The sequence below is a fragment of the Monodon monoceros genome, unplaced genomic scaffold, assembly GCF_005190385.1.
Source record: "Monodon monoceros isolate NGI ecotype Baffin Bay Population unplaced genomic scaffold, NGI_Narwhal_1 Super_Scaffold_16, whole genome shotgun sequence".
NCBI lineage: Eukaryota > Metazoa > Chordata > Mammalia > Artiodactyla > Monodontidae > Monodon > Monodon monoceros.
Window position 1 is genome coordinate 18,782,238 of NW_021703772.1, and position 20,459 is coordinate 18,802,696.

A 20,459-nucleotide genomic window follows, 5' to 3' on the forward strand; every position below is an offset into this window, starting at 1 on the left:
TTGAGACTTCCCTGGCTGTCCAGTGGATAGGACTCGGTGCTTTCACTGCTGTGGCCGCAGTCGGGGAACTAAGATTCCACAAGCTGCATGGCATGGCCAAAAAAAAAAAAAAAGAAGATTTAGCAGAAGAGAATTCACAGAGTTCCTTGGCCTTCTCTGCTAGGTTTTCCTATATAGGCAAGACCATCTGAAACTTTACCTTGGAGAGACAGGAAGGAAAGTAGAACTCAGATATTCACTGGGAGCTGTTAGGTAGAGGCCTTTTCTGGTTCAGTTACTTACGATGGTCAAAGGCCTCCTCGTCCACATGTCCTCTCTGGCTGGGACTGGTGTGTCTGTCCCCATGTCAAGTCTTGGGGGAAAGAGGATGATCCAAGTAATCATAAAATAATAATGATTATAATAACAATAAAAAACAGCTACCAGTTAATGTATACCAGGTACTCTAATAAGTGCCTGGCATTGAATCCTCAAAGCATCATATGAAGAAGATACTGTTAACCCACTAGGAAATGGAGTCTTGAAGGGACTAAGTGACTTATCAGAGGTCACACAGCTAATAAGTAACAGCCAGAATTTGAACCCAGACAGCTGAGTTCTAAACTGCATTATTACATACATTACCGAAAACATTTTCCAGGAAGGATGTAACGTCCTTCTTTCTCCCGTGAGGCTGCCTCTTTTCAAAGAGGATGTTCTTTCTACTCCCTATTAGCTCTTCAAGGGAGGAGCCTTGGCGGACCCCAGGACTTAACCACCAGGCCTTTTTACCTGCTGGCAGAGCCTGAGAGAGCTCCACCAGGGCTCATTCCCAGTTGCTGCTGATAACTTACTTTACCCTCAGACCCAGTCTGTGCCCTGGTGGTGACTGTCATTGAAGTGAATTGGGAACTATGTAAAAACAATCTATCAGATGACTTACTTTGTTGTTTAGTTTCTCTTGGCATAATTTAGATGGCCAGATTTCAAGGTATGAGACCACATGAAAAATGGAAAGACTTCCGCAGCAAGCTGGGGGAAAATAAGGGTTCTTTACCCTAGATAATCCTTCTGCCCTAAGAGCACAGTCTCAAGAGCAGGCATTTTTAATCAGAGAGGGATCAGGGGTTTTAGAATCCCCTAAAATTATAAGTAAAGTCTTAACAGCATAATTTTTCTTTTCATGTTCTCAAAAGAATGTGTAACTTTTTAAAAAGGTTAAGTAAGAGTATGCCTCATGACCTCCCCGCCCACTGCCCCCTTTATCCCCAGAGGTTGCTGCCCCCATGGGGGTATTGCCCAAACACACCCTTAGAGAAACATTGCTCCCCAAGGCCCTGCCTCAGTCATTCTTGCTCTGAAGCTCTTGCCCCCCAAAGCAAAGGGTGGTGTTTGAAAATCATTCATCCCAGGGCAACTCCAGGGAAATCCCTGCCTTGACAAATTGGCCTAGCCAGGCTGTATTCCAGCCCTGCCCCCTGGCTTGGGCCCCTCCCTGAGGCCCCCAGGCTGGCCCAGCCCCACTCCACATGCACATAAAAGGGTCGAATTCTCGTGGCTGCTCCATAAATTTTATTCCGTAAATATTAGTTTTCCCTGTGTTTAATAAAGCAGTGGCCCACCTCCCCGCCTACCCACCCGCTCCCCGGGGCTGGGGCTGGGGCCAGGGCTGGCTGGTGGGAGAAGGGACTCTTTCAATTGCTTTGGAGTATTTTTAGAAAAAAAAATAATATAAGGTGGTTTACAGCAGCAAGCCAGCAAACCAGGAGCAGGAGTAGGGACCTCGAGGAAGTTCCTGCAGGAACTTGACCTAAAAAGTAGAGAAATAGCGCCACCTAGGCTGCAAGGCCTACTTGGCCCTGCCGGTGGTTCACCCCTCCCCCACGGTCAGCCAGGAGAGGCCAGCTCTTTGCTGGGAGAGAAATCTTCATCCCTTAGCACTCCAGCTGGGCAGCACCTCCTCTCTTCAGGCCTCACCGAGGGCTTTCTCAGCAGCCCTGAGGGCAGAGCCCGAGCTGGGTCCTGGAAAACCCCACGAGGGTCATTCTCTGTTCTGTCACCAATCATCCAATCTCCCAGATCAAGGAGTGTCTCCAAGGGGTAGTAAAATTATTGAAAAGGGAGGAAGGAGCTTCTAGTCTCTGCCCACTGAATCCTGAGGAACTAGCCCTGGAGTCCCTAGGGTGTAAAGTGGCAAAGAGTGAGATCTGAGCTCCTGTACTCTGGACTTGGAAAGAATCTGTTCCTGTTGGACCAAGATCCTTCCACGGGTCTGATACAGTTCACCTTCGGTGAGCACTTGGGGGAGGGAGAGATGCTCAAGTCTCCTGAATACTCAGCCTGCTACTTCTTAATTTTATCCCGTGGTCCATTTGAACTCCCTTTTCTTGCGTTCCTTTTCACTTAAACCTCCCATTTTCCGAAGCCCTTACCTCCTCCTCCCTGGTCTGCTGGGAGATCAGCGGGAGCCGGTGTGTCATTCTGTACAGAGATGGTGGGAGTGGGGATGGAAAAGCCCGTGCCTTTTCTCCTCGTCCTAGATTTGGTCTCGTTCTTGACATTGTCACCAGGGGCATTTCCTTCTTCCAATTATTCTGTCCTTCATTTCCTCCTGTTTACAAAGCTAAGGGGATTTGCTCCAGAGAGTATCGGGGAAACCTAAAATCCTCTTAATTACCCTTCCTCGTGATGTAGTAAGCTCACTTTATCTGTTCTGCCCACCTCCTTGCTATTTGTGCTGTTAATATAATCAGTGTTTATATACAGATTTCCTATGGGCTTTTTGTTTTCATCCTTACATTGGCATATACTCTGAGAACAGGGTCAGTTTTTAACGCTAAATCAAAAAATATCACTGTGTTGGGATTATACTACTAAGGGGTGCAACGTTATGTTCACTGGGTTTTCATGCAATCACGATATGCTTTTCTGAGCTCTTCCCAGAAGTATTTTTCTATCTTTTAATTTTCCTGAAGAAGAAACTGTTCAAAAGGAGCAAGTGACATTCTACAAGGAAGCCACTAAACTCAGAGCTCAAGACCCTTGGTTCCTAGTCCCTGTCACCAACATGAGTAAATGCACGGACTCACAGAACTGTGGTGGATTCTGCTAGCACTTAGATACAGAGAGAAATGCCAGAAGAGAAGGGAGCCCACGCTCTGGAGGGAGGATTTCCCCTAGCTGCTGTGACCTCCTGGAAGCTGCTGCAGGGTATTCTTGTTGAGGGCTTCTTAATGCTCTCTTTTTCTTCCATGTTCTCTTGGACAGGGCTTCAGAAGATCCCACCCTGAGGGGAAACATTCAGAGAAGGCAGGGTGTGAGGTAGCTTGTCTGTCTGTGATGGGCGAGGGACCCTAGGGAATCCATCTCTACTTGAGGATCTAGAAACCCATCTATCCTCTGTCTTCCATCCCAGAGCTATCAAGGAATACTTTTCTCCTGAGACTTGCATTTATGGTGGGCTTTAAGCTTCCCCTCAATTCTTGGGTCTCACTTTTCTACCCTGGCATATGGGAAGTCATGAGGTAGCACCAAAGCATTCTAGCAAAAGCTCAGTCTCTTCAAAGCTGTGAAATCCTACCTGCCCTCAGTTTCTCTGTCCTGGAACCCAACATATTTTGCTGTGCTTTCCACACTCCTGGACCCTTTGAGTGAGCGCTAGCCTCTCAGCACCTAACTCTCATGGGTTTGTGAGAATCTGGGCCAGCCTAGGGAACCCGGAAGAAGCATTGGAAAACTCCAGGGTGTGGGGAGCACACAGCCATTGACTCACCTGGGAATATTGTGCCAGGTTACTCGTCCTGCCGGCGGCTGAGGGCCAGGAGTTAAAGGAGCATGCAGTGTCACACTCTTCCTCCCTCCTCTCACTTTGGGGTTAGAATTGGGGAGTAGGGCTTGGGGGCTGCAGGGAGTCCCTTCTGAAATCTGGGTGTTGTATTTACTTTTTCATATTGGCAGCTGGAAGGGGAAGCCCATCCCAGCTCGGCATTGTTGTCTAACATGGTTAATCAGATCCTATAATCCTGCTGTGGAAATATTGGGCCTCACTCAAAACAATAGAGACCAAGAATATTGTGGTTAAATTTCAACCAGCTGCCTCCCTGGCCTGTTTGCCTAACCCCTACCCCGCTCTCCTGGGCCAGAGTCCTCCTGGCTTTATGGACCCCTGATAGGATCGACAGCCAGTCAGAAATGGGTGACAAGAGCAGGGAGGATGGAGTAGGGGAAGGGTAATCCTCTCGACTAGCACTCCATCCTGTCTTTCCCCTCCCACTCCAGGCCTTGAAGGTTGAGCAGGGGGTGGTGAAACAAGTTGGAGCTGGTGGGGAAGCCCCCGCTGGGTCTGGGTGTGTGTTCAGGGGTCAAGAGCAGTACTGCTGGGAATCCTGGTTGGTAAAGAGATCCCTTATTCAAGACAGAAAAAGACTCCTGCCAGATGAGAAGGAAAGACCGCCAGTTTCATTTATTACTACTGCCTGGTGCTTCCAGGGCACAAAGCAATGCCAGTTGGTCGTATGTCACATATGGGGGAATAGGAAGGCACTGGTTGGGGGAAGGGGAGCTGGTAATAAATATTTCTGTTTCATTTAGTAACCTGATATATCGGCAATATAAATAATGCTGTGATGATGTATGAAGGTGATACTGATACCCCAACTTGAGTGCTTTCCTGGTAGTGGTAATGTCCATTGTGGTGCTCTCTTGAATAAGTACGAATTAACTGTGGCAGGGTAATTTATATAATTAGAATAGCAGGACAGAGGGAATAGGTAAGCTGTGCAATGGCATTTTGGAAAAAAACCAGAAAGATGCAGTGTCTGGACTGTGCGGAAGGGGAAAATTAACATGTGCTACGTTCAGGAAAAGGCAGAGGATGTTCCTGTTGTAGATCCTAGGGCACCCAGCTTGCGGAGTGGCCAACTTTGAGTTTGTACTTGGCTGTCACACACCCACTGGGCACAAGTTGCCACCACACTGCTTTTGGAGGTGTCATCAATGAGGTGAAGTACAGCGAGGCCCTAGTTCCAGCACCGTGGACTATTGAACGGTCAAAGTGTATGCATTGTTTAGGATTTGAAGAATGAAAATAGCACAGCTGTGCCAAACGAAACTGCAGGTATTTAATCTCTTCATATAGGGCAGGAGTGGAGCAACATCAGAGGACATTTGATGTTTCCCACCTGGGGTGCCATGTGATGATTCAGGGACTAGCATGGCTCCTGTGGGTCATTCATCAAAGCCATTTTAAAGCAGGGACTGCTTGGTGGGAACTGAGCTTCCCATCAGAAAGACATCTGGGAAATACTTCCTTGGACTAAGAATCTAAGAGAGGTGTATGCTTCTGTGTGGGAATCTCAAAAATACCTTAATGGCAGTCATCAAATCAAATTGAAGCAGGTATGAAACTGACATCAAGATGATTTAAAGATGACGGAAAACATCTCAACAGTTAAACTTGGGTAACTGGTGGGAAGAATTCAGTGTGAAGAAAGATCCCCCATGGAATCTCTAAAGAATGGGCTATATTCCTGACCAGGAAAGGGATGTAAGAAACCAAGTTGGTTACGCTGTACAGAGACGTGAACTGCAAAATGGGGAAGTCCAACAGGAACATTCCAAATCACTGCAAAGGAATTCAAAGGAATGGCATGGGTTTGTTGGAAATGTGTTGGGAATGAGATAGAAAAACCCACATTCGATAAGAAACAGGAATACCTAGACATGTATTAACTCATATATATATTGAATGCTTACTCACTAGCATTCCCACCAATGGGGCATTATGCTACTTGCTGTCTTATGGCCACAAAGATATATCTTCTGCTCTCAAGAAGTCTACAATCCAAAGATGATATTTAAAGCATAGATTTTTTTCCCCCAAAGTGTGAAGAAGAAAGTGAGGGCCATGAGTATGTATCTCTTTTTTAAAAAATTTAAAAGAATCCTATGGATAAATTCCGTTCTGTTACCTGCCTTTACTTAACTGCATTGTGTCTGTATTTACATGTCAATACATAAATCTCTTTAAAGGATAAGTTATCTTCACTCTGAGCTTCATAAAAAGTTTGAAAAACACTCCCATGATCAGAAAGAAAGTCAAGCTTATTCACTCCATCTCCCCTTCATCTTTGATCTCACTGGTCTCCTTGCTATTTCTCTAATATGAAAACACCTGAGGGCCTTTGCTCTTTGCATTTCTCTCTGCCCAGAACGCTCTTCCCTTAGGTGTCTGCTTGGTTGAAGCCCTCACCTCTTTCAGTTCTTAGCTTAAATCACACCATCTCAATGAGGCCTCTACTGATCCCCCTACTTAACAGAGCCACCTGCCTCCTGGCCTCGGACTGCTGCCCACAGGCTGGCTGTACTCTCAACCTTTTACCCTGTTTCATGTTTTGTGTTCACAGCCCTTATTCCCTTCTAACACATTATAATACATATTTGCTTTTTTACTTTTATTTTATTTTTTATTGCAGTACAGTTCATTTACAATGTTGTATTTGTTTCTGATGTACAGAAAAGTGATTCTTTTTAAAATTCTTTTCCATTATAGGTTATTACAAGGTATTTAATATAGTTCCTGGTGCTATACAGTAGGACCATGTTGTTTATCTATTTTATATATAGTAATATTTTTTATTTTTATATTTATTTTTGTCTCCCCAATGCCTTTCCACTAGAATAAAGTTCCATAAGGGCAGGAATCTTTTTTTTTTTTCTCCCATCTTGAGCACCTCTCCAGTGTCTGGCACTTAGTAGATGCTCAGAAATACTTGTTGAGTGAATATATGAAGAAGGATTATCACACACACACACACACACACACACACACACACACACACACCCCTCCACAGCAGCAGTATCTTGAAGTGGTTTTAGAAATTTGTGGATATCAATGGATGTAATCTTTTTTGTTTGGGGCAACCAGTCATAAGGTGAGAGTGGGGATTAAATACCATTTTGTTAGCTATAACCATAACAGAATGAATTTGTCATTTTACAGAAACTAAGAATACACGTTATTAAAAAGTAAGTTACTATACACCTTTTTGCTTTCTTTGGCTATAGATCCTTGGCTATAGATCCGGCATCCTTAGGGTGCTATCTTGACCAAGAGAGACAGGTGAGAGAGTGTGGGTGGACTAGTACAGACTCAGTTACAGAAAGCTGACAGGCATGTCAGGAGCATCGCTTGAGTAGTAAAAGAGTAGAACCCCTTCCCCCTCCACTGCATTCATTCACTGAACTAGTATCTTCCAAGATTCTCTTTAAGCAACTAATTTCTTCCCAAATAGAGACACTGGGATGGAAATAAAGCCCATTAGTTAGTAAACATGTTATTATCCATATACAGAAATATATGTATGTCTTTCTGTCTGCAAGTGTCTTTCTGTCTATGAGAGTTTCACACAGTCTTTAAGTCTCTGACTTGAGGGGAAAATACTCTCTTTGTAACTAATTCTGCTACTTTTTCCTACCTTGTCAAAGTCATCAAAGCAAGGTCTTTAATGCTTGAATCTCTCTGAAGTGCCTTGTAATGAGCTTATTGTTAGGGCAAAGGTAACTTGACATTCCCATTTCTAATCAATAACCAGCTTTTAAAGCATTGTTAGTTTTGAGTGGCTCTAACTGGATCTCCAAATGTGTTCTGCACTGATCAGAGGCTTGAAAGACAGGCATGCTTCTTTCATTTCAGCATTTGGGTGAAATTTGGTGGAGTTGCTAACCTCTTCAAAAAATCAACAGTAGGAGTCAGAATGATCCCAACCAGTTGGGGAAATGGTTAGTCAAAGACAGTATGAATTTTTAAAGCCCAAGATGAGGATAATAAGAGTTTCCTAGATTTAGAGAGAAAATGAGTGACTTGAACAGAGGTCAGCAACCCAGCATGCTTGCGCTAGGAATCACTCACCAAGAAGCTGGATTATTATGGAGTCAGACAGGCCTGGATTCCAACTCCAACTCCTCCAACATCCTCACTTAGAAGCTCTGAACCTCAGTTCCTCATTCATAAAATGAAGATGGTTGTGTGAACTTCATAAGGTTTTTGTGAAGGTTACATCAGATAATATTAGGGCTTCTCCCCTCTACTAGATCATCCAACTTGGCGCTTCATGATTACGATGCCAGCATCTTTGCTTGGGCCACTGTCCTTTCCTGAGTATCCTCTTCATTTCTTCCAGTCATTCCTTTCCCTCCTTCAAAACATCTCTTCCAAGAGGTCTAACCCCACGCTAATTGTATCTTAATTCCATATTCTTCTAGATCAAGTTCATCTTATCTATTAACCTATCTAGTTTAGAATGCATTATTCTGTACTCATTTATGAATGGCATTCATGGCTTTGTAACTGCCTTTTATTTTCATGATTTGAGGTTAGATAGTAAATACCTTGAAGACAACTATGTCTTCTACTTTTCTGTTTGCATTTTTCATCCTTTTGTGCCTATTACACTAGCATGCACAATGTAGATACTTCCCTAATATAAAGAAGTAGGGCCTCTTAATCCCCACCACTGTCTTGGGTGCACATAGATGAGCATCCTGATGTATTTCCTGTGGACGAGTAATAAGAATCAGAGAACTGCTACCGCCAGTGAAACGTCCAGAGGATGACAATGAATTATACATAAGATTTGTATTTTGCGGCTTGTATTTTTAACCCTCTTAACAACCCTACGAGGTAGGTGATATTAATTTTCACTTTATAGATGAGAGAACTAAAATTCAGAAAAGTCAAGTGACTTGCTCAAGGCCACACAGGTAAAAGATATCAAAGAGAGTTTTCAGACACAGATCTGCCAACTCCAGGCCTTAGTGCTCTTTCTACTGAGCCAGGGCTGCTGCGCACTGAATCAGTGGAGGATATTTGACTAACTGCATTCCTGAAACTTGTCTGGTTGTGGCTTAGCACTTGTGGATTTAGAGCAGGATAGATCTGGTCAAGAAGCAGGATCAGGAGAAAAAAGACTAGTTGATTATAGAAGTGTGGACCTACACTGTGTGTGTGTGTGTATGTGTGTGTGTGTATCGCTATTAGTACAGCGTATTTGTACTATGGTGTTAAATTCAAGACTGACTAAAAATGCCAACATGGTAATCTACTAAACAGATGTTTAAATTATCAGGTTCTAATGGTGTATTTTCCTCCCTCCCTTTCCTTCCAAACTATTTTCCCAACTTTTACTCTTGTAAGCAAAAAATCATATTATCCAAAGAAATAGATTTTACTTTGTTTTCTTCAAAATAGAGATGGTTGAGGGGTAGAAGAGATCCAAAGTTGAGAGAAGAAAAGTGATTTTACCAACAGGCCCAGGACTCAGATGTGAGGTGCCCTGATAAGGCTCTATTGCTGCTGCTCAGACCTCAGGCCATTGGTGCCTCCAGAATGGGACACCTTGGTTCTCCAATTTTACTGCAGGCAAAAGCCTGGCAGTGACCAGAAAAAGAACCAGGCTTTGTCTGAGAGGTCTAATGGATTGCGCCAACTCAGAAGCTATCCTACATCAACTGAACAGCTAAGAACATAGGCAGCTAAGAAATGACCAAGGTCCTTAGGCCCCAAATTGGATTAAAAGTGCTCCAAGGTCATTGCTATAGAAATTATGATGCTTCCAATCTCTGTCGTCCTCTCCCCCCTCCTCCACTGAAGGAGATCGGACTGAAGCCGACCTAAATTTGAGATTCAGATCTTGAATAGCCATTGTGTCCTGAGAAAAGATTATAGGTTTGGAGCAAAAACGCTCTGGGTTCAAGTCTTGACTGTGGGGCCACAGGCAAATTACTTTACTTCTAGAGCTTTAGAGTTGTATACTGGCAAAATGAGAATAATTGCTGTGCACAGAGGGCTATTCTGAAGGTTTTTACTAAGTGCTTAAAGCACCTGTCATAGACAAAGGACTAAATAAATGTTAGCCCCCCATCTGCTTCTCCCAGGACACACCCTGGTCACTGCTCCTAAGTTGCTAGGCCGAGGAGGGTCTAGACTTAGTGGAGCGCAATCTAAACCAACAAGGTTGCCCTGCTGTGGAAGCACCCCTGATGCCAAGCTATATCTGCCCTGTGTAAGTAATTCCTATTTGACACTGATCAGATCTTTACCAGAGATTTGTATTCAACAGGATCACAGCTTAAGAGAAGAAATGAGAGGAAGAATGGTAAAGTTAATAAATGGTTATAAGGTAGAACCTCTGAGGGAAGCTGAAAGAAATTGTCTTTCACTTGGAGAAAAGAAGATTGAAAGTGGATTTAACAACTCTTCAAGACCATGCATACTGGATAATAAGCAGGATAATGGCCCTAATCTCTATGGCCAGAAAAAGAGGAAAGGAGTTGAATTTGCATTTGAGACGAGGAAGAAAGAAAGATTGAATTTAAAGCAAAACTTCTCTAAAAAGTTATTATAGAACACCGGGATAGGTGACCATGGGAGCCTATGGGATTTTCTTTTTCGGACCTCTGAAAAACAGAGCCTTGTTTGTCTGGATTGGGAGAGGTACTGACCTGGCTGAGCAGTGTGCCCCAGAAATCTGAGCAGGAGAGAGGGAGGGGGTGGGGAATATTGCAGGGATAGTTCTTGAACCCCGAGAAACATACATTAAAGCACTTTGGAAGCTTTCAAGGAAAAGAAGCAATGTTACAGTAATCTGTGACTGGGAGACACAGAATCTGAATGCAAATATAAGAACGGACATGCGGTGTGGGGAGGAAGTACAGGCAAAGAGAAGTAAAGGAAACGAGCCATTTTGTTTCCAAGTGACAGACATCCGTCCACCCTGGTGGAGCCGTCCTAAATTCCCTTCTGTGGGCCTCAGTTTCCTTTTCTGTAATATGAAGTGCTTGAATTAAGCACTCACTTTTGAGTCCCTTCCAATTCTGAATTTGTGTTCATAAAGTCGATCCAGAGAAAATGTGAGTACATCTGTGAAAATCTACCAGTGTCCAAAACCCAGGCTGTACTGGATGGCTGAGTGCTGCCCAGTGAGGGCCCGGGCTCTGGGGTCAGTTGGTGTGGGGGATGGGGTGAATCCCTCAGCCAGGAGCAAGTTGCTTTTCTTCTCTGAACTGCACAATCTTCAAAATTTCAAAATGCGGGTGATAATAGCTCATTTGGAGTTGTAAGTTTAAATTAGATAATGCAAGTAGAATGCTTAGTATAGTAATATCTAATAGCTTCCATATATCAGGCACATAAGCAGTACCTATTGTATTAATATTCTTGCAATGAGAATTTTTAAACCGTTTTATTTCTCACCCTTTTATTTCTATATTGAATTTGTAGAAAATACTGCAAACACATTACATAATTTGTGATGGTGGTGTTTGTTTTTAATACACTTGTCTTTTCTTGTTTTAACAGAATGAATCCTAATTCATTCAGCTTTCCTGAATGTCATATTAACCCATGTTTACATCTCTGACTGCCACCACGCATTCTCTGCCCTTGTTCATTTGTGAAGTAGAGCTAAGAGAGTTATTTAGCAGCTTCTGTGTCCTGCGGCTTTGAATCATTTTTTGCATTCTCAGCAAGCCCCGGCCCCTGCGATCTGTGCCTGCCCGTCTTCAACGTGGTCAGTCGGGGTTCTCCCGTATTCTGTTGATGTCACCATTTAGCCTCTCTTCTCTACACCTTGGCCTATTCCTTCGCAACTTCATCTTGCTCCTTTTAACAGTGTTTCCAATTCAACCCCCACCCCCACCCCTTTACTCTTCATGAGGCTAAATGCCCCACTCCCAGCTTCAGACCGGACGGCCGTGGGATGTGCACCGGGTTGATACAGAATTTCAGCTCCAGCAAGCTGAGAGGGCGCGCCTCCTGGGCCAGGGTGGGGCACCAGGTTATGAGCGGCCTCCTGCCTTTTGGGTTTACTTCCCCGCAAAGGACACCGTAGGCGGCTATGCGGTCCGGCCACTGCCCCCCGCCCCTCGCGTCCGGCCGCGCCGTGGGTTGCGGTCTCTGTGGGGGTGGCAGCTCCTGGCGGGGCACCCCGGAGCCGCGGGGAGCCCAGAGGCGAGGCCAAGGCGGGGTGGGGCGCGTCCGGGCGGGGAGGGCAGACTCAGGCAGTGCAGGGGGCGCCAAGGGCAGCGGGCGGGCGGACGCGCGGCGGAGGAGCGAGCGGGACGAGGGCTGGCTAGTGCCGCGGCCGCCCGCCCGAGGGGGAGGAGGCTGTGCTTCCCTTGCCGCAGGTTTGCTGTCGAGCGCACAGGAGGCAGGGACATGGGTAGGGTGCGGTCTGCGCGGGGCCCGAGCCCGGATCTCTTCCATTTCCCCTCTCACTCGGCCCCGGGCTGCGCCGCAGACGGCAGCAGCTCCCGCTCCGCCCCAGCCGCCTGACCGCCGGGCCGGGGTGCTAACCGCGGGGCCCGCCAGCCCGCCGTCCCGGACAGCCCAGCCCAGACCGGCGGCCCGCAGCCCCGCCGCCCGCCGCCCCCCGCCGTCGCCGCGTTGCCAAAACAAACGGGCCGGCCTATTTATTGGCGGCCGGCGAGCCGGGCAGCTCAGAGTCGAGGCGCCGAGGGGGACAGAGCGCCGCCACCAGCCAGGGCCCCGGGCCCCCGCCCTGCACCTGAGTCCCGCCGGCCCTGCGCCGCGCCGCGCAGCCCATGGCGCCCCCACCTGGAGCCCCCCGGAGCCACCCGGACGCCTGAGACCCCGCAGCGCTCCCGTCGACTCGCCCACCCATCAGCCCACCAGGCGTCCTCTCCCGCCGGGCTCCTGGGCTCCCCGGCCATGTCTCCCGCCCGGCTCCGGCCCCGACTGCGGTTCTGCCTGCTCCTGCTGCTGCTGCTGGTGCCGGCGGCGCGGGGCTGCGGGCCGGGCCGGGTGGTGGGCAGCCGCCGTCGGCCGCCGCGGAAGCTCGTGCCGCTCGCGTATAAGCAGTTCAGCCCCAACGTGCCCGAGAAGACCCTGGGCGCCAGCGGGCGTTACGAAGGCAAGATCGCGCGCAGCTCGGAGCGCTTCAAGGAGCTCACCCCCAACTACAATCCCGACATCATCTTCAAGGACGAGGAGAACACAGGCGCCGACCGCCTCATGACCCAGGTGAGCGCGAAACGCCCTCGCTGGGCGCCGCCGCCGAAGCACCGCCACCTGCCCGGCCCTACCCGCCCCCTGGCACCTTTCCTTGACTGGCTGGCACGCCCCCTGGCACCTGCCCTTCTCGCCGAGATGGGCCGGCCGGGGTCCCGGCGGAGTATTAGCATTCCCCGAGCCCGCCGGAGGCTGTGAGAAGAGCTCCCCGCTGCCAAGAGCCACAGCCCAGCCGGTTGGCCGTGGCCCCTCTGCCCTGGAGTGCTGGCAGCTCAGGTCAGATGCGGCACCTGGAGGTACCTCTACCTGACTGCCTCCTGCGCCTCCGGGATGCACCAGTCCCTCCCGGCCTAATCTTCCGCACGGCTGCGCCCCTTTCATTTCGAGGCGATTTGGCACCCCTGAGGCGAAGAAGCTCCGGGCGCGGAGGGCCCCACTGGCCTTTCCTTCCCGTGCGCTCTCGGTTCTCAGCGCTGCCCCCTCCTGGAGCAGCGCCCCGGCGGGGTCTGGGTTTAAGGAACAGCGGGGAATATTAGAGCCAGGAGGTGGAGGTGGGGAAGGGAACTTGAAGGGCAAGCCCACGTGTCTGTCCCGAGAGCTGAGCGGCGCAGCTGCAGTTGAAGGGTGAGGTGCCAGGCCTCCGGGCTCTGAGACCTAACTTCGGGGGGGGGGGGGGGGGGGGTCCCTGGATTTGGTGGCGGGGATGGATTGAAAGACAGGGGCTGGGATGCCGGACAGCCCCACAGCAGGGCTAACTTTAGTCTCTGCGTGCTCGGAACAGGACCAGCACTCAACCCAAGCGCCTCGGGAAGGGGTGGGGGTGGGGGGGTGGAGAGCAAACTTTCTTCCCTGCTGCCGGGTTCGCAAGGGAAGACATCTCCGTCCCCTTCCTTAGTGGTCTCCCGGGGCTTCCACCGCAGGCAGGCGGCCTGCTTTCTAGGTGCTCTGGGAACGGCAGCTAGACCACGGCCCTCAGCATGCGCTCTGGCGCCGGGTCTGGCCGGCGGGTGTCGGGGCGAAGGTTGGCTGGTGGCCGGGCCGGGCCGGGCGCCGAGGAATGCAGATAAGGATCCGGGCCACGGGCTGGGCAATCATTGACAGCGCGTGCCCGGGCTCTGGACCCGAGGAGGGGAGGGGTGGTGGGGGATAGAGGGGCGGGGAGCAGGGGCCGCGGAGCGGACATAGGTGGGTGGCTAGAAGCCTGGCGTCAAGGAACACACGGAGCTCCCTCCCCGGGCAGTGAGCACCCCCAGCTAGATTGCATCCTGGGATGCATCCTGGGAGGACCGACAGGGCCTTGGGTTTTAGCCGCTGTTGGCTCCTGGGAGACCGAGTCCAAGGGTCTGTGGGGCCCGGGCTCTGAGGGGCGGGGGTAGTTCGAAACATGTGCTACCTACACTTGGGAGCGCCTGGCACCTCAAAGTGAAGGACTGTGGAAAGGCCCCTCTCCCCCAGGCCCCTCCCCCCAGTCAACTGCGGGGTCCCTTGGGCTCCAGGCACGAAGGGAGCCAGCACAGACGATGATCTCTGCGGTCCTTCCCCCAGGGCACAGCTCTACTCCCACTCCCTGGGAGGCGGAGCATGAAGCCGGCTCCCTGAGATCACACGCTCAGTTTCTCGGGTCCCTTCCCAGACAGGGGCGGCGCAGAGGTGCTGAGGGCTCTCGACTCAGGGAGAACGTTGCCTGGGTTTATCAACTCGGAGCGCACCCCTTGCAGCGGGAGACCATCCGCATGGTCCTCCATCTGGCCAGGCCAGGCGCTGGCCTTTACACCAGCTTCTGGTTCCCGGGCTGCCGCCTCCCCTGAGCGGGTGCGGGCCGGTTTTGGATCATGAGGGTCCCAGCTGGAATGCTCTGTGGCGCCGAGGGATCCAGGCAGGCTTAGGATTCCCCTCCAACCCACCCCCAGGCTGCTGAGGCGCTTCGCACCTGCCGCGCCTGCTGCGCCCTGGCCGCTTCGGGGACCTCAGCCCTGGGGCTACGGTGACACCTACTGGGCGCCTCGAGGCTTGCACGCCTAGCAGGCCGGCGGCCGGCAGTCAGCTCTGCTACCACCTTTATTCTCCAGGCAGCAGGCGGTCCCTGGCCCCTGGTCCCGCGGTGAGACCGAGGGACCCGGCGCTCAAAAGGTGGAGTCCTGTCTGTGGAGGGATCAGTAATCCCAGCAGGAGAGAGAGAGAGCTTAGAGAAAAGCCCCCAAGGGTGAGCGGATCGATGCGCCCTCCAGATTTGTGGCGCCGCCGCGCGGGCCAGGTCCCTGGGGCAGCTGATGCTAGAAGGGAAGGAGCACTTTAGGACTCTCTGTTCCTAGGAGAGAGGGATAGAGCACCCTCCCCGGTTTCCCGACTCCAGCGAGTGCAGTGGGAGAGTGAGGGACGAGGCTGCGCCGTAACCTGCCCGCGGGCCAGCTCCTCCCCCTAACTCGGCCTCCTTTCCTCTCGCAGCGCTGCAAGGACCGCCTGAACTCGCTGGCCATCTCGGTGATGAACCAGTGGCCCGGGGTGAAGCTGCGGGTGACCGAGGGCTGGGATGAAGATGGTCACCACTCGGAGGAGTCGCTGCATTATGAAGGCCGCGCGGTGGACATCACCACGTCGGACCGCGACCGCAATAAGTACGGACTGCTGGCGCGCTTGGCAGTGGAGGCCGGCTTCGACTGGGTGTATTACGAGTCCAAGGCGCACGTGCATTGCTCCGTCAAGTCCGGTGAGCCGCTGCCGGGGGGCTGGGCCCGGGGCCGGGGCCGCAGGGCGTGGACAGGCGGCGCTGGGCCCGCCGGGGCCAAGAAGGTGAAGAGACCCTCCCAGGGATGGAGGCGGGGACCCCGGGGAAGAGGACGTCCGCGGCGCTCCCCGCTGCTGCTCCTGACCACCTGCTCGACCCGTGCCTGATAGTGTCATGGCAGGAGCCTAGGGAGACAGGGCCCTGTCCCAGCGACGCTGGGTGCTGACTTGGCGGTCCACAGTCCAGAGCCTGCCGCAGGAGGTGCAAGACAGAGCAAGCTGGCCAGATGGAGGAAGCCAGGCTGACAGAGACGGCCTCCCCACCCAGTGTGGTGCAGAACGCTAGGGGGTGGGGTGGGACCAGGGGCCAGAGTGTGCCCAGACACCAGCGTGCCTGAGCGGGAGCCAGGAGCCCAGAGGTTCAGAACCCACGGCCCAGCTGCAGGTCAGGCCCTTTAAGGCACTGTGTACGCCCCTCTCAGGGGGCGCAGGCGTCCCCAGCCTCTCCTCCAGGACCCTGAAGCTGGACATTTGGGGGCAAAGCCAGCCATGAGGGCAAGAATAAACAGAGTGGACTTAATAAAGTGGATTTTCCCAGATCGGCCGCCTTGTTGATCAGAATTGGCAGGCACTGGGGCCTCGTCCCCCCCCCCCCCTTCAAATCTTGTCAGCGTCCCTGTCACCTGCATTGAACCCAGTCATGGATGCCTCAAATGGTTCCTGTGTGACTGCCAGCGTGGTCCCCCCTCGCTGCAGGCTCAGCCCTCCGTGCCGGCCCCATGCAGCTGTCACACTCACAGACCTGGCACACTGAGACCAGGCAGGCTTTTACTATTCCTGATCCCACCTGGGCTCACAGTGGTGACCCCACCCTGACCTTTCCCCTCAGCACTTCCCTGCCAACTGTGTCTGCTTCAAGTCACATCAACCCTTCACCTGCTAACGTCGGCCAGGTGCCAGCTCCTAGGGTGGCCACTTGCCTTCGTAACTCCTAACCCCCAAACACTATTCTGCATCCCACCCACTGATGCCATGGTGTCCCGTCCCCGCACAAGGACCCAGCACATGAACCGAAGATGGTGATTTCACCCTTGCCACTGAGCCACACCCTAGCCTGGCCATTCACTCTGAGCTTCCCCAGGAGTCTGTATTCTCGCCACTGACTGGTCCTTCTCTCCCTTGGGGTATAGACTCCAAGGGCCGCTTCTGGCACAGAACTTGGGGTGTCAGTCTGAGAGGGCAATTTTGGGGAGCATCTTAGCAATGGGTGAGAAATAATGGGACATCCAGATGCCAGAGGTGCTAAGCAACTTGCCTTCTCGACGAAGCTGCAGCTTCTGGGTGTCAAGTCACAGCTGACCACTGCTTGGCTCAGCTGACCTCTGGCCTCTCTGACTACTTCACAGCCTTGTCAGGATTGGGAGCAGATGGTGGGGCTTCACATGGGCTTCAGGAGGGCCCTTTCCCTCACACCCACTGGGTCTTGAAGCCTCAGTGTGCTCCTCTCATTGGCAAAGCATTAGGCTGGGGAGGAGGGCAGGAGGTCACACTGTGGGCTGGGGTGGATTCAAAGCTGCATGGAAAGTGGGGGGCAGGGGACAGGATATGGCGATGGGGGGCAGCCTGGGAGCAAGAGGAACTCTGGCTGGACTGGGGAGGGATGCTGTGACCGGGAATCCAAGCTCCACAGCAGTAATGCCTTCATGTCCCTTCTTCCCACAGAGCACTCGGCCGCGGCCAAGACAGGCGGCTGCTTCCCTGCTGGAGCCCAGGTGCGCCTGGAGAGTGGGGCACGTGTGGCCTTGTCAGCCGTGAGGCCAGGAGACCGAGTGCTGGCCATGGGGGAGGATGGGAACCCCACCTTCAGCGACGTACTCATTTTCCTCGATCGCGAACCAGACAGGCTGAGGGCCTTCCAGGTCATCGAGACCCAGGACCCCCCGCGCCGACTGGCACTCACACCCGCCCACCTGCTCTTCACGGCCAACAATCACACAGAGCCGGCCACCCACTTCCGGGCCACGTTTGCCAGCCAAGTGCAGCCCGGCCAGTATGTGCTGGTGGCGGGGGTCCCAGGCCTGCAGCCTGCCCGAGTGGCAGCCGTCTCCACACATGTGGCCCTTGGGGCCTACGCCCCATTAACGAGGCATGGGACACTGGTGGTGGAGGATGTGGTGGCCTCTTGCTTCGCGGCCGTGGCTGACCACCAGCTGGCTCAGTTGGCCTTTTGGCCCCTGCGACTGTTTCACAGCTTGGCGTGGGGCAGCTGGACCCCAGGGGAGGGTGTGCACTGGTACCCCCAGCTGCTCTACCGCCTGGGACGTCTCTTGCTGGAAGAGGGCAGCTTCCACTCACTGGGCATGGCTGGCGCAGGGAGCTGAAAGGATCCCTCTACTGCCCTCCCAGAACTGCCCAAATGGGTCCAAAGGCCTACCTGCCAGGAGGGCGCTGGCCCTGGAAGGGGCCTGAGCGGGGACACTGGTTTCTACCATCTCCTCCACCACAGGTGTACATCACTGAGACTTGGGCAATGCCAGCATCCTCCACCCCCATCCTGGTGTAGTGACAAAGCTGCAAGCTGAGCTGGCAGTGGGGGGTGGCCTCTCTTTCTATCCTAGAGACCAGTGGGTCCCAACCCAGCCAGCTCTCATTATGATTTTTCATACTTGCCTCCCGCAATGGGGAGGGCTCATTCCATCCATCTTAGGCCCCTCTTAAGTGGGCTTGCACCTCAGTTGATGCTGCTAGATTCCCTGGGAGCCAGCAGGGAGCCGGCTGGACTCAAGGCTGCCCAGAACTCAGAAGGCTGCAGGGTGGGGCAGCCAGCCTGGCCATCCTGAGGCATGACCTTCCTCTCTGGCCACGCTCCTCGGGACACATCCAGAGACTGTCGCTATCAGTGTACAGAGTTCCGTGTTCCGGCCAATGTGATCGTAGTGCCAGGACTGGGTGAGGGGCTGGATGTCCTTCCCACCCCTGCCCAGGCTCTGCATTCCCACTTCTGCTGAACCATGACCCCCCACCCCTCCTCCGGTCAGTCTCCCCCACCTTATTTATTGGCACCAAGGGGGAAGCCCATGGGAAAATTTGGGGGATGTTTTGGTCTTTTCTTCCTTTTGTAATAAAAATTATTTAAGTTGTTAGAGCCCTAGTGTCCAGGATGCCGAGTAGGGCCGATACACAGATAGCCCGGAGCCATGGGTGGGGCTGTCCAGGGCTGTGCTCACCTTCCTCCAAGGACAAAACCTCTAGAGCTCCCACCCCCTCTGTGGGCCCTTTCTCACCCAGTAGGTCTGCAAAGTCTCAACAGAGAGCTGTGCTCTGTGCCAGGCAAGGCCTTTCCATGCTGACTCCAAAGTTTACCCTAAACAGTTAGACCAGAGAAAGAACTGATGTAACTAGTCCATGGTCATTTCCCTCATCTAGAACCATCTCCTTGTGCCTGATTTAAGGTGCTTTCCCTGCTTATTCTGGTCTTTCTCAGGGCCAGGGTTTCTGATTTTTCACAGTGGATAATGAACCGTGGTATGAAAATATTCTGTAGAATTCACACCTGCCTTGTAGCCCATCCTGACTTCTTGGGTAAGTCAGGGGTCCCTAACCCAGCAGTTCTCAAACCTCAGAATCATCTGGGCAGCTTGTTTAAAAACGATTCCTGGTCCCACTTCCAGGATTCTGCTTTAATAGATCCAGATTGAGGCCCAGGAACTTAGTCTAAAGGATGCCAGTTTATTGCCAAGACAAGATGACCCCCTTCTTCCTTGTCTCTTGGTTTCTGTATCCCATGGCAGGTTTTTCTGTACTCATTATAGACCATCTGAGACTCCCTGGTCCTTTGATACAGTTGTTAAATTTTCAGGAATATTGTGAGCCAGTTGAAATAGGCCATAGTGGGCATATTTACACCACAGAAATTGGCATATGCTACAAATCAGAGCTCCCCTGACCATGGAGGGCCAATTGTTAAAGGACACCCCTGCCCAGGTTCTATCCTCTGACAGACTTCTGTGTTGGAAGTGGGGGGGCATGACTGCCCAGACTCTTACCTTACCATCCCCCCCTCCAGGAAGGAAAACTCCAGAGAAAAATTCATTGCCCTGGAGACTGTGTCATCTGAGAGGAATAGGCCCCCACAGACTAGAATGACAACTGCTATCATCTGATGAAGACTAACCATTGCCAGGCATCGTTCTAAGTGCTTTACATGCAGCACCAACTTCATTTTCGTAGCAACCCTATGCGGTGTATACTGTAACCTTACCGTTTCCCAGGTGAGGACACAGAAGTACGGGGAGGTTAAGTAACTCGCCCAAGATTATGCAGCAAGGGACAGGAGCAGGATTTGAACTCATGCATCTTGCTCGCAGGTCCACTGTTCTTACCACAGGGCTTTTCCCTTGGTGAACTTGGGTCCTTTCCAGAAGGTACTCTTAGCATTCCGGGACCGGAAATCTGTTTTGTCAGACCACATAGAGTATACTACTCATCACCTTGTGGCAGAGACTCTCATGGACCAGGTTCATAGGGACCAGAACATCTATGAACTCATTTGCAGTGAGAAACAGAAGGTCAAGTTCAGGAGGCTCTTGTCCATTCATTTGCACATTCGTTCTTTTATAGAAATTTTGCATGGTTGGGGGAGAGGGTGGTGCGGGGTAGAGAGATCAAGACTCTCCCCTATGGGGGGGGGCCTACATGCCTCTCCTACGGGGCCTGGGCATATTTTGTC

The 20,459-nt window shown here is 51.8% G+C and overlaps 1 protein-coding gene across 1 annotated transcript; it reads left to right on the forward strand.

The window, feature by feature from the left end:
* Positions 1-12,251: 12,251 nt before the first annotated feature.
* IHH (Indian hedgehog signaling molecule) lies at positions 12,252-18,875 on the forward strand. The gene is made up of 3 exons (XM_029225552.1): positions 12,252-13,018; positions 15,452-15,713; positions 17,453-18,875. The coding sequence occupies exons 1-3, from the start codon at positions 12,707-12,709 to the stop codon at positions 18,109-18,111; spliced, it is 1,233 nt and encodes a 410-aa protein (XP_029081385.1). The 5' UTR covers positions 12,252-12,706; the 3' UTR covers positions 18,112-18,875.
* Positions 18,876-20,459: the final 1,584 nt, after the last annotated feature.